This window comes from Macrosteles quadrilineatus, unplaced genomic scaffold (genome assembly GCF_028750875.1).
Source record: "Macrosteles quadrilineatus isolate MER2022 unplaced genomic scaffold, UCM_ALF_1.0 Scaffold_4__1_contigs__length_99947679, whole genome shotgun sequence".
Lineage (NCBI taxonomy): Eukaryota > Metazoa > Arthropoda > Insecta > Hemiptera > Cicadellidae > Macrosteles > Macrosteles quadrilineatus.
In genome coordinates, this window is record NW_026542597.1 from 76,866,227 (window position 1) to 76,880,219 (window position 13,993).

General features: G+C 34.1%; 1 protein-coding gene across 1 annotated transcript in view; it reads right to left on the reverse strand.

Moving 5' to 3' along the window:
* Positions 1 to 1,467: 1,467 nt before the first annotated feature.
* LOC128991422 (26S proteasome non-ATPase regulatory subunit 1-like) overlaps positions 1,468 to 13,993 on the reverse strand; it is a 256,979-nt gene continuing 244,453 nt past the window's right edge. Inside the window, exons 13-20 of the mRNA XM_054414284.1 lie at positions 9,045 to 9,159; positions 7,084 to 7,200; positions 6,060 to 6,162; positions 5,303 to 5,472; positions 4,123 to 4,308; positions 2,978 to 3,106; positions 2,146 to 2,272; positions 1,468 to 1,682 (exon numbers count right to left, since the gene is read on the reverse strand). Coding sequence (XP_054270259.1) covers positions 1,612 to 1,682; positions 2,146 to 2,272; positions 2,978 to 3,106; positions 4,123 to 4,308; positions 5,303 to 5,472; positions 6,060 to 6,162; positions 7,084 to 7,200; positions 9,045 to 9,159 — 1,018 coding nt within the window. The 3' untranslated portion in view covers positions 1,468 to 1,611. The remainder of the gene's footprint in view (positions 1,683 to 2,145; positions 2,273 to 2,977; positions 3,107 to 4,122; positions 4,309 to 5,302; positions 5,473 to 6,059; positions 6,163 to 7,083; positions 7,201 to 9,044; positions 9,160 to 13,993) is intronic.

Here is a 13,993-nt window from a genome sequence, read left to right on the forward strand (position 1 = left end):
TAGGAGTCAGTTGAACAGCAATATAAATTCATTTATTCTTTCGCTACTGTTGACGAATTGGTAAATTACATTGCAGTTAATTCAATTTGTTCTAACTAATGGTACTTGTTGTATTAATATCAAATTGAAATTACAGAAAGGACTTTAAGGAATAGAAAGGGAAACAGGGGGGAAGAGAAGGAATTTGAAATTATAATTTTTAAATTGTTTCCCTTTTCCAACTGACATTTCAACTAAACAAGCACCCTTAATAAAACTGTATATAAAACTATTATGAAATGTTTTTATTTGGACTGTCGGATCACAAAAGTTGTAGACAAACAGATATGATTGAAAAAGTTGCTCAAGACAAGTTACAAGTGGGAAAAGCTAATTTGAAGTTTTAATAAGTAAATTATTATTGTTGCAAAGTTTTGATTGTAATATTAGCTTTGATTGTTTTCTAACTTGTGTAACAAACAATCTAATTAAACGCTTGGATTGAAAAGAACCCGTTGTTGAGAATTCACTTTAATGCGTAATTTAATAGCTAATTGGGTTTACTTCATGAAAGTGATTCTTTTTATGATTTCCCTTTGTGAAATTATTATTTTCATTTCCTCTGTTCCTAAAGGTTTATTTAATTTGATAGGCTTGAAACATAAATCTTATATCCAAAACATTTTGTAAAATGATATGTTACTCTTGTAAGTAACTAGTATATCAATATATATATTTTATATTTGGTTCGGTAGTGGCTAACAATTCATTCTGATTTTACCTAGGACCAAAATGTCTGAAGATAAAATAAATATGCCTTGAAAGAAAATATAATAACACTTTATTTAGCACCAACATAATTTCAAGGACCTTTTTTGTCCTAACACTACCACAACAAATGTTGTGTTTGTTGTGTACAAAGGTTTTAGGTGATGCCTCGGTTCTAGCCTAACATAGCCAGCCTAACCCAACCCAAAATAGGAGTTTAATTTCAAACAGATTTTGTTTTATAAAAACACGTTAAAATTTAACAAAAAAAGTCCCCAACTTTAACTCCCTGATTTAAAGTAATATATTTATTTCTGTTAAACAAAAATATGATTGGTACAAAGGTTTTTGCTCTAAAATCTAATTCCAAATTTACCACATTCTACAACGCATACTTGGAGATGAAGTGATAAAAGGAAACTTTTCAGTCCTAACTTCGCCTCTTAATAAATGGCTTTTTTATCTCATTTTATTTCATTTCACACCAATGAAAGGTGGATTAATATAACAAACACAAAATGAGAAAAAGAATTATTTGAAAAAAAATAAACAATTTTTGTTAGTTGATCAATTTGATTGAGAAGCATAGATTTTCAATCAATATTTTGATTGAAGGAAAGTTATTTAACGTTGAAGTTAAAAAACACATCCAACTTAAATCAAACAAAATTCACAATTATTTTTATTAGACACCCTAAAAACATTTTTACACAAAGGGAACAATAACAAAACATGTTATAGCCGGAATGACATTGATATATTTAATTTAAATTAGTGACAAACTACAAAAATTAATTGTGGGGATCTAAACATAAGAAGCAGGAGTGTGTGTCATTGATCAGTAGTCAGTGATGCTGTGACTTCTTAATCTTCAGAGTATTCAAATGGTTCTGGGGGCTCGGGCTCCTTCTCTTCATCTGGTTTCGGTCCGAAGGCTGAAACAAAAATTGTTTTTAATAATTTTGTAAGTATTACTCTCATAACTATAGAGAGAAAGCCTCATAAGCCCACTATCACAAAATAGCATCAACATAACATAAAAAACTGATTTAAATTTTCGAGGAAGAGTTTATTGGCCTTATGTATAAAATACCTTTTACCAAAACCAGCACTACTGTTGTATCAATTAAACAATAAGGAAAATAATCGATTTAAAAGCATTCACACTCTTCCTCTTATCAGGTAGGACTAGATTCGACTTTTCTTTTACCTTACACCTCCCACTAATGGAAATTGTTATGTAATAATGTTTTTTGAAGCCTATCTTAAGCTTTAGGTTACCTACCAAATAATTACAGTTGTTCTAGACAAAAATATCTGTTTTGGTATTAAGGATAAATAAAGGAATTTCCTCTCTTTAGCTAAAACTGATCGAGCAACATTCAATCATCATCATACCTGCCACAGGCTCAACAAGCTGCTCCTCACTGCCTCCCTTGGTGTGTCTGACCATCACGATGCCTCCAATGGTGACGTCTTTGAGAGGCTGGTAAGGGCTTCCTTCCACCAGGGAGATCACCTTCAACTGTAAAAAACAACAAAAGATATAAAACATACAAAATTATCATTATGATCTCAACCAAAAACGTGTTCTTAAGCTAAGCTGTTTTTACACGAGGCCAGTGGGTAGACAAGTTACGGGCCAGGTTACCTGCTTGTAACGTATTTCAAGTTACCAGAAGCAACTACAGTAATCTGTACACCAACTAGATTCGTGTGAGGTGTTTAATTTTGAACAAGGCAAACCCATACAGTTGCACATAGCAATCGATTTATAGATATTTCAGTTCCAAACTCACTAATTTAGTCAACTTGGAATTGGAACCTCGAGCAGTCAAGGTTTATGAGGGTTCACACAGATTTTACAAATTAAACTTGAAACCTTTTTAACTTTAGAGCAGTTTTTTCTTATAATCCAAATTTAAATAAAAACCTTTCTTATTAACATAGACTGTCCAAGACACATTCAAGGTTTGTGATAAGAAAATAGAATATTATTTACTGCGATGTTGTCTCTCAGGATTATCATACATTTTTTACTTAACAACAATGTTTTAAAGGAGAGATTTTGTGTGAATGTTTAGTGTACTATGTCAATAAAACTATTTTACAAAATAGCAATCTATTTTACAAATGTGGCATCTAAGGAAATAACCAAAGCACACATTCATGTTTAATAACATTAATGCTTCCCATGGAAGATTCAGAACAGATATAACATAGTGCCTACCTGAGCTTTCATCACTCGTGCTGGGTTGTGGAGGATCTCAAAGTTCGGCTCTGGTTTCTTCTCCTCTTTTTTCTCTTTTTCCTCCTTCTCCTTCTTTTCCTTTTCCTTCTCTTCTTCCTTTACTTCATCCTAGAATATAAGTGTGATGTCATATTCTAAAGACAATTGCAGAACAGTTGGAGTAGCAACCCATTGCACAGGAATAGGCAATAATTGGATTTTAAAACTAATTTCTTAAGCAACTAATAGCTTTAAAAGAGCTAATTACGTTTCACTTGCTTTGCAAATTGAATCAGTTGGCTTGCTCGAGCGCAAGTTTTAATTGGCGGTGAAGTTGGACTTTATTATTTCTATATTTTACACAGATCTTGCTTTTGCCTGTTTATTTACCTCAAGCAATATCTCTCATCGAAATATTTTTACTTCCCATCCTATTTAATCTAGTTTTGAGTACACTTCCAGTACTCGAGTTGTAAAAAATGATGAGCCGGAACTGTATGTAACCTATTTAATGTGATTAGTACCTATTTATGACCATTATTTTATCCTTCCAAAAGAGAGGTACAGGAAATCTGTTCCACCGTGTTCCCCCGGAAATCGAGCACTGCTTCTTACTACAAAAATGTTGTCAAAAGATTCAGATAACATAAGTTAAATAAAAAGCTACATTTCAAAATTTTAAAACATTTAACATAAAAAATGACAAACCACAGTTACAAACTAATAACTCATAATCTTATATCAATGATATTGTATAGCAATAACATTAAAAAAATATCCATAGTGTCTGGAAAACAGTAACATTCAGTGCCAGCATACCAACAAATGTTGTTCTTTTATTTTTTATATTTGTTAAATCAATGCTGTTGGCTTTCTTGTAGATTTTTCCAAGGAAATGGTCCAAATCCTCATCTTGTTGCTATTTAACCTTAACCTTTTGTTAAATAACATCATTAATTGATAGCCAGATGACAAGTGACACCTCTGGTCCATAATCTATTTAGCTGGGAACTGAACCAGCAGCCATGAAACTTTTATTTATTTTACATTCCTTTATGTTTATGGATTTTGATTGAACCGTGATCTCTTACTAACTGAAAAGAACTTTTTAAACACATTTTGAACCCAAAAAAGCAGTTGCTTACCACTTCCATCTTGTCTGGTACGCTGTCGGCTGAAGCCTTGGATGTGCCGCGGCGCCTGGCCCGGGCGGCGATGCTGAGTACTGCGGTGGTCACTTTCTCTCTCTCCTCGCGCCGCTTCTCCTCCAGGGGTGGAGGGTATGCGTACACAGAAGGACGGGCGTTGCTACGAACCTCCAGCTTGGGCATCTATATAACAAAAATATAAAAGAGGTAATGATTTTGGAGGTTATGTTTCAGAATGAAGAATCCTTTTTACAGTTGGACTTAGAAATGTGGGGTCAATAATATCTCTCGGACTTCTCGGTATAGTATTTTTGGTCTAGGTTATACAGTTAACATTTGTACAGTAGACTCCCTCTTATCCGGACACCTTTTAACCGGACTACACTTGGCAGAAATGACATCTCTCAACCGGACAATTTTTATCAGCACATCGGTTTAACCGGACTAGATTGGCAGGAAGTAGGCAGTACTGAAACAACTGTTCTCGTGGGAAAGGTTTGAGACCAGTGATCACGTGTCTAAATACAATGCTCTCCTAAATTTATGTCAAATACTGTATACAGTATGCATTTAAACGGTACTTTTGACGAGTTTTTGGGGACGTTGGTTCAACCGGAAAAACTGTGATCCGGACTGGCCTCGGTCCCGAGGAGTCCAGATAAGAGGGAGTCTACTGTATATGAAAACAAGAACGTTTTGAAAATCAAAAATAAACTTTACTGGACCTAAGATTAAATTCACAAAAACAAACCAAAAACTGTTATCAGATTGTGTAAATAACATCTTTGAAATTCTGACCCCTAAAGATTACTGTTAGTTAGTGCATGTAGAACATAGCCCTCCTGTGCCCTACTAGCTTGATAGTTTTAGCAAGAGAATTATTGCCTTGAAGTGCTAAATTGATCTACCTTGTTTTAACGTTAGTTGTTTTGAACACATCTTGAGGTATGAGCTAGAGCATTATTTTGTGTTGAGAGTATTGAGCTAAAGCATTACCTTCAGTTGAGAATTGAGAACTTAAGCATTATCTTAAATTATAAGCTAAGAGCTAGGGGTATAACTTTAGTTAAGAGTTGAGTACCAGAACTTAGGAGTTGATAGCTAAATCAAAACTTCTAGTCAAGAGGTGAGAGTTAGGAGATAATCTTGAGTTGACAGTCTAGAGTTAGAGTATTACCTTGAGTTGAGAGTTGAGAGTGATGAGACAGGTTGGAGTGAAAGCTAGAGCCAGACAGTGAGCCAGGGGGAACCAGTACCAGTACTGAGTGGCGACCAGCACACCTACCACAGCCAACATGTTGGTGTGGCCTGTGCGAGACTGGAGGGTGAGAGTTACGTTGCGACCACCTGTGTGACACAAAGAAAACATTCATCATTTAAACTTATAAAAACAATAGTCTTTAGTGTCCAGCTATGGAAATCAATGAATCAAAATGTTTAGCTCTGGATTGTCAAGAGGAGACAGGTTGAGCTTATGGTGAGTGCCTTTCCTATGGAAACAGCCTTCCCTATAGCTTCTCTTGAGAACTGGAAGAAAGTATCTTAGTTTGTAAAAGTTCATGTGAGAAAATAAATGGAGGACCAGTAACATCCCAGGTCTTCCCACAGTTAGAACCTAGAAGAAGTTGTCATTTCATTTCCATCTCAATATCACTATTCCTCAAATCCACAAAAAATCTTTTAAACAGTTTTTTTTAGGCTAGGCCTAACACATTTTATGGAGGATATTTGGAAGTCAATGAATACACAGAAGAGAAGCAAAAGTTTTGATGACCATTTTAGTCTTAAGAACTGTTTTTTCTGACATTAATATTAAGTTAAAGTAACTGAATTAATATAGTTATTAAAACTCAGTATCAATATTTGAAGATAAATTATTATTCTTTTTACTTACTTATAGGGGATAATGGAAATATATAAAAACATAGGCTTACCAGCGTCAATAATTCCCTGGGCGAGTATAGCTCCAAATTTGGCCATCACGTCTTCATGTTTGTCTACAATCACTTTAGCATATAGAGCACGGAAGTCCTTCACCTACAAAATACACAAAATGTAAACTTTGAACAATCAAACAGCAAACAGCAAAATAAAACAAACCCAACAAAATGCAGTTTTCTAAACTTATTATTAGCTATAATATTGAATATTAAAATATATGCTGAGTCTCATGATTCAGTTTTAACCAAAATTGAAACTACTCAAATTTAGATTTTGATCAAAGTCGAGCATAAAACAACTTCACAAGTAAAGAGTGTTGGTAAGACCAAAGTTACGCTGATAAACGTAACGTCAACCGAAGCCACAACATTGGCAAGTAACGTAACAACAGAGAAACAGAAACCAATCAGACCGCAAACGAGGGAGCCGGAGCAAAACTAATGTTTGAAGTCAAGCTATTGATCTTTGAAACTCCACTGTTAAACATTACAGAGTTTGGGGTAATGAGTCTTTAAAGTATACTCAAAGTCAAGACACACCGTCTTCAAGCTCTAATTGTCAGAATATCTCATACGGAAAATATCTGTGTCTAACATGTTATTGATATAAGACTGAGGGAAATAAATTAGTTGAGAATTATGATAATCAAATGAGGATTATTTATAGAGTTAATAACCCATTAGTTTCTAACAATTAAACTTATAAAGATAAAAAGTGCTCTACTGATTATTGTTTTTATGTCAATTTGTGATAAGACATCAATGTTTCAAAAAGTGTCCCCATGCATTTTTATCACTACCATAAATTATATTTCATTTGAGGAATCTCCAAACCAAACACTTTTTAACGTTTACACAATACAGTGTCGGTTTGTATCTGTTGTTTGATCAAACGTAGAAATAACTATTTATGCTGGACGAGATGAATTTGGAAATGGCTTTACATATAACTTGATACGATATAACTCAATTTCTATCCTATACACAATTATAATTATTTAAAAAAATATTTTCTTACCTTGGGGCATGTCTGCTCTGTGTGTTGGATGAGGATCATGGCGGAGGCGATCAGAGCTCCTTGACGTACAAAATTAACAGGATCATTGGTCATCGGATCCAGTAGAGCAATGGCTTCCTACAACAAACAAACATACACATATCAAACAAATAAACTAGAAATATATGTAACATAAATATACTTAGACCAAACTCACTTTTTATTAATTGTGGAATATAATAACAGAGTTAAAAGCATATATGAATCAGAATAAAACCAAGACTCTAAGAACAAGTTCTTGATTCAAAACAACCTAAATTTGCCTAAGAGAATTTTAAAAACTTGTAATGATTGCACAAATCATTTTATGTTCATCAATTTATGTCAAATAAAAAAAATATATATTTAGGTTTTGGTTTAAAACTAAGATAAATATTTACCTAAGCAATAGTTAATTAACCAACCAAACTTTAAAAGCAAAAGATATGAACTGATTTCACTAAAAGTAAAAATAACCGCACAAAAGCAACCAAATAACTTTAAAATAAAACTTATAGATAAATGCTGCATGCCGCTCTAATAATTAACTTGTCTCAAACTAAACAGCAAAAGTATTAAAAAGTCCCAAGTTTCTTGTAGAGAGTTTGCTCTTTACTATTATTGTTAGCCATTACAATGAGAGTGGAACCGATAGACACGGTTGAGAGCTGTTGAAAGTTTAGTCCCGAGTGTTTTCGCATGTTTAAGTCAAGTCAGCAAAGTAGCGCTCCTTACATTTGTATAACTTCTGATAGTTCCGTGTAACTTAAATAGAACATTCTGAAAATATCTAAAAATGAAAATGTATTGATTTTTGTATTACCACTCTTTACTTAGAGAATGGCCATTGGCATTTATATATTGTTTAAATTGAGAAAGTGGTACGGCTATAACTATTAAAATTTAAATATCAAACAAAGCAATATTAGTACTATGTGAAATTTTGAGTAACTCTGTAATCAGAAAAAAACGATTGCATTAAAAATGTTTGCATTGACCTAACTATTATGGGGAGTACAATTTTAGTGTTTGTTCAAATATAAGACACGACAAGTAAGTTTACAATGTAAGGGTCTCTAGCAAATACTTTAAAAAAATCAAAATATTTTTTTCGGACAAAAGTATGAAAAGCTACTTTAATAGAAATTTGACTGTTCAACTTAGCTAAACTCAAGTTTGAACACAGGGAGTGCCTCAAAGGGTAATAAGTTACTGGACAGTTACCAATTTCTAACTAAGACAACACTTATTATTCTAACTTACTCACAACTAACTAGTCTAACTACACCACTGTTAAAGGGCTACTGCAACACTAACTGATCTTCCTATATCACCAATAACAAGTGTAAATACTATACCACTAACTAGGGTAACTATGACACCACTCACTAGTATAACTATCAAACCACTAACTAGTTTAAGATCACTTATAAAAAGACTAACAAAGCAACGCTAACTAATCTACTAAGACCAGTAACTAGGATAGTTACCAAACCACTAACTAGTATAACTAATAAATCAATAACTTAGGTAACTAAGACACCGCTAACTTGTCTAACTGCCGCACCACTAACCACTCTAACTACTGTACCACTATAACTTAATTATCTACCACCCCAGAGAAGTGAAGTACAGAGGTAAATTGCTTATGGATCATTCGTAGGCTTTCAGCTCTAAAAATGTTGTGCCCAAAATATACTTTTGACGAGCAATGAAGAGTCAGTGCGGCGAGCACTGTGTGGTAATTCTTATCGCACAGAACACAGGGTCTTCCTCCACCATAAGCGTTGTAGTACTTGTGGGCGACTTATCCCTAGACACGAGAGACTGTGTTAGACACAGCTTAAGTGTAACACTGAATGTTTCCTCTGTACCTTACTTCTCTACGCTACAACAACATTATCAAGTCTAACTAGATCTGACTACAGCCACATTCTTCTCACCTTAAGACCAGTGCCGGCGCAGGCTATCCCAAGTGCCATAGCTGCACCGTACCTCACATGGGGGTTGTAACTCTCAGCCAATAGCGACACGACACTCGGACATTGCTCAGGGTTTCTGCAACAGACGGATAAATACTGATTATTATAAATCCAGATAGGCCCAGCTGGACATATCTCAACCCACTTATGAGTAAAGGTTGGTTGTGGAATGGAGTGAAATGTTTTGTGTAGCTTTGTTACTGACTAAGATCAGCTGTTTCCTTGCTGGAATCAGTTTCAACCAAAATTTTCTTAAATTCTCAGGATCGTACCAACAGCCTTTCAACTGTTAGGTTAAAAGTGAAATATTTCATGTAATTGGATAAAAATTGATGGTTTAAATAATTGTCATCTCTAATAATTGTAAGGTTATTTATATCAACGTATTTTCAAAAGTTTCTCTAAAATATTTCTTTCATAGGGACCATTGAATGATTTAAAACAATAACTTTTGACCATGAATGGATTTCTGGATTTATTTCAAGATTACACCAACCTGGATTAAACGATCCAGTCTAAATTTAATTACTTATAACTAGAATTACATTTACAGACAACATTAATTTCCCATTATTTACAAATTATTATAATTGTGCCCAGAGTTTGAAATTAATTGCAAAACAATCCATTTCAAAACATTCTTTTAAAGTAAAACCGCTACACTCATTCAATAAAATTAGAAAATATAAATTACTTTATTATTTAATTGTAACAAAATGAAATGGCTCAGTAATTAATTTATCCTCATGTTATTCATTGGTTTAGACTACATGATTTGCAAAAGCAACTGTATTTTTCAAAGCTGTGTGAGTCCAAGTTTAGTCCAGTGATGTTCATGACAATAGCAGAGAAGAGACACCTGTGTTATGTAATATCGGACAGTTTATCGTGTCGCTTCCAGCAGACTATGACACAACACCGCTTATCTCTTACACCAGTGTTACCTTTTTTGAAATTCATTTTTCCATTGAAGTCTATAACTACCTCTTTTATCAATAAGCAAAGAAAATTTATGAGATTGTTTAAATTAATCATTAAGAGACATTTGAAATACCTAGATTGACTTTTTAAAAGCGAAAATGTTGACATTAATTAAGATATTCACAACAATACTATTTTATTATAAAGATAATTTATACATAATGGGGGTTTTCTGTTCAACGTTTTTTAATTGGCTGTAGTGTAATATTAGAAAATATTAAAATATAAAATAAAACGAAATCACAATATTGCATTTTTTTTAAATCACAAAAATATTTTTGTTATGTATGTTAAAAGAAAGAAGTACTTTTCAATGGCCAGTTATTCTTTTCTGTTTTCTTTCTAAATTCATATTTATTTAAAAACGCATGTTTCAACATTGATGGAAACATTCATCCCAATCCCGTGCAAGGAAGCAATTCTAGTGGTGATATCCTAATGGAGAATGACTCAACTCTGAAAACTTCCACGCATCAAGAAGCGCCTGCAGATGTATAGATGCAATGTAGGTGCAGCAGCTGAATTGCCGTCCCTCCGATTGAAGGCATTTACGTTGTTGGTTTGAGTGTCCAATTAGAAATATTTAATTCTTGTCAACAAAGCACTTAAGGCACCATTTTCAGTATAATGCAACCAACTATTTTAATGACAAAAAATTTAAATCATACATACGAAAACTTTAATTTTAAATCAGGAGCAAAATGTAAAATGGAAAACTATAGACTTGTAATAAACTACGAAAATAGCTGTGCATCAAATAAACCAACGTATTCCCACTATATTTCACATCACCAATACTGTTCAACAATTAATCCAATTTCCAACTGAAAATTTACCATCATAATTTTGTTTTCCGATTTAACGCCTTGGAACGAAGGTAATTCCCAGCTAGAGTGCTATACGTCTCCCCATATGCAGCTCTGAAGGTATAGCTGTAGCTTTAGCTGGCACGCTGCCTTATTGTAAGCTACGGCGACAGGTACAGCGCTGCTAAAGGCGACAAAACGGCCAATCTAGATTTATAGTCCCCCCGTGCTCGTGGAAAATATTTCAATTGCACCTTTCCTTGTTTACCTTTGGGGGATTTGCCAGCCCCATTTGTAACAATAAACTGTTCTTTACATACGGTTGTGAAGAGTTAGCAGACGTTTAACAAAAAATCAATTGTTTCATGAAATCATATTGATGAATTGTAAAATTGTATGTATCGTGTGCAATGTAGAGTTTATAATGTCAAATTAGTAAATTTTGTATACAAAAATATTCTTCATAGAAAAAATATATTTTCAGCGTTGTATGTTATAAATCACAAGGCTCTCTTCCAAAATCAGGTATTACTAATTTGATGAATTTGTTGGTTAAACAAACTATGTGTAACAACTTATGGACATTGCACAATAACTTTAAAAATATAGGTGATTAGAAATGCACCTGCATGGTTTTGCTGCATTATTTTGTAGTTTGCAGTGTATACATCTTTATTCTGTATTGTTTTGGTTTGCTGTGTGACGTATGCTGTAGTTAGATTGATGCATGTTTGAATGACAATGCCTATTGTATTGTTTGTACCGAATGGTTAATAAAATCATTTATCACGTAGTTGACATTTTGACAACTTTCCTGTATAGATATTCTGTGTAAAAACTGTCGTAAAAAGCATGCACAAACTTACTGTTTAGAATAAATAAAACAAGAAGGTAGTTCGTATGACAACAACTTTTATTTTTGAATAAATCCAGCATTCTAAAAATCAAATTTCGACTAGGTATAAAAACAGGCCAATCCCTCTAACGAATGAATATTGAGATAAATTCAACCCTAACGAAAACATCGTCCGATTTAAAAGCGATCCCCGAAATGAAATCATAACAAATGCTGAGCTGCGTCAGACCATAACGTTTATCAGTTCCCCAATCTTACAATGTTGTTAACCTCGAAACTCGATAAACACAACCATAAACCCTTCATAAACCGCAAAACTGTCGTTATGGCCTTCGATATGGATGCGCTGGATCGGATAAACGATAAACCGGCGAGTACGGAAGTGATATGGACCTGAAGCGACTTCCGGTTACGAAGTGGAGCGAAAACACAACGCTCCTGCTACCTATCGGACGAGCTCGCAATCATCTTCGTCTCGTTCGGTTAATTGGAATGGAGAACTAAAGCGTAACTATTAATCCGAAGAAACATCATTTACAATCCTTTTCAACTAATACAATAATTAATTCAACTGTTTAGCAAAAGATAACGGTATTGATTTAAAACGTTTAGAAGAAAATTCAAGAAAAACGATTTTCAGTTATTTAACATACAGGTGCCTACGTGTTTTACTTTTATATAAAGACGCATTGTGTTTGGTCACCTGTCCTCTAACCATGTTTCCTTCATTATATTACTAAAAATATTCGGAACTTTCACTTTGTATAGGATTATTTTGAAAACAGAATATTTAATCCAATGATTATTTTTAAAGATTGCTATGGACAAAATCATGAACTCGTCTAAGCTTGTAGGTAATTTTGAAAGTGTGGAAAATGTACCACTAATCTTTGAATTCCTATTTCACGTTTTCATTTTATTACAGGTTGAGCTTACGATTAATTAGCTTTTGTTCATTATACCCGCGAAAAGTATCAGTGTTGTGGTGTCGGTAACCTGCACTGCACGTAAAGTGCTGCTGTGTGTGACGTTCATATGGAACTACCAGTCTACGTTACCTACAGCTCAGAGTAATAAAACAAAATTTTGTTTTATTACTCTGAGCCTACAGTATTGGGGTTGAACCATAATCTGTTGCAGTTATGGTAAAACCACATTATTCAAGTCATGTTGTTCACGAAAATGCTGAATGCGAGTACATCTAGCTGCCAAAATTTGTTGCTATTGGACAGTTTATAATTATTTAAAATAGATCCTATTAATACAAATTGCTAAATAGTTGGCTGACTCACGATATTCTTACAATTGAAATATGAAGTTTGTCCTAAGTTATGTAACAGCTTTTTGAGATAGCTTAAAACATATAAGCAAAAGTTTAAAATATAAGAGACGGTGAGAAGGTAACGCTACAAAGCAATGTATCGTTTATTGTTATAGATAAGCAAAACCATATTTAATCTGCTTACAATAACATCAAATTAGTTTTCACTTTTTAAGGCACACATGGATTTCTCCAATACAGCTAATTTCTCTTTCCCTGATGGTGACGGACCAACATTATTTTATTTTATAGATTCATTGCTCAAGCTGGATTCCAAACCACCGGATTACAATATATTCAAGTAGTTTTACAATGCATATGTATATAGCAGTATCTGAACCACATACTTTTCAAGCTCTAACAACTATATCAGCTGCGCGTTGTCACATGAAAATCATTGTAGATCATCTGTAATCACCCAACCCACCCATATCTGTCCTGCTTAGCATAGCTGGGATTTGGGAACCACACGATCTGCATTACCTACATTCAACTGAACTGCGTTACCTACATCACCCATCCAAGCCTCCCCCGTTATAGCGGCAAAGATGACAATCATGTGAACTACATTACCGACACAAGTCAGTGCTGCTCTGCCTAAATATCCGCAATACTTTCCCACCCAAACCTGCTCTGTTGATAGAGCGGAAAAGCTGAGAACCGCGTGCACTGTTTTACCCACACACGCTAGTGCTGCTCCTAGCGGTCATCTGCATAACTTGTAACGGTATTGTAATTAATTACCACTCGGTTATTGGCGCTATGAAACGTGTTATATTGATCGCTGTCGAGGCCTACTCTCTGTACTCTCAGCTGATTAGTCTCATAGCCTGTTCAAACCAGTCTTATCAATTTATACAACTTTGGTAGGGCATTGATTGCGGCTTCCAGGTGTGATCCATAAAAGGGTTCTATTCAATTTGGTTTTCGTTATTGTAAATGCAAA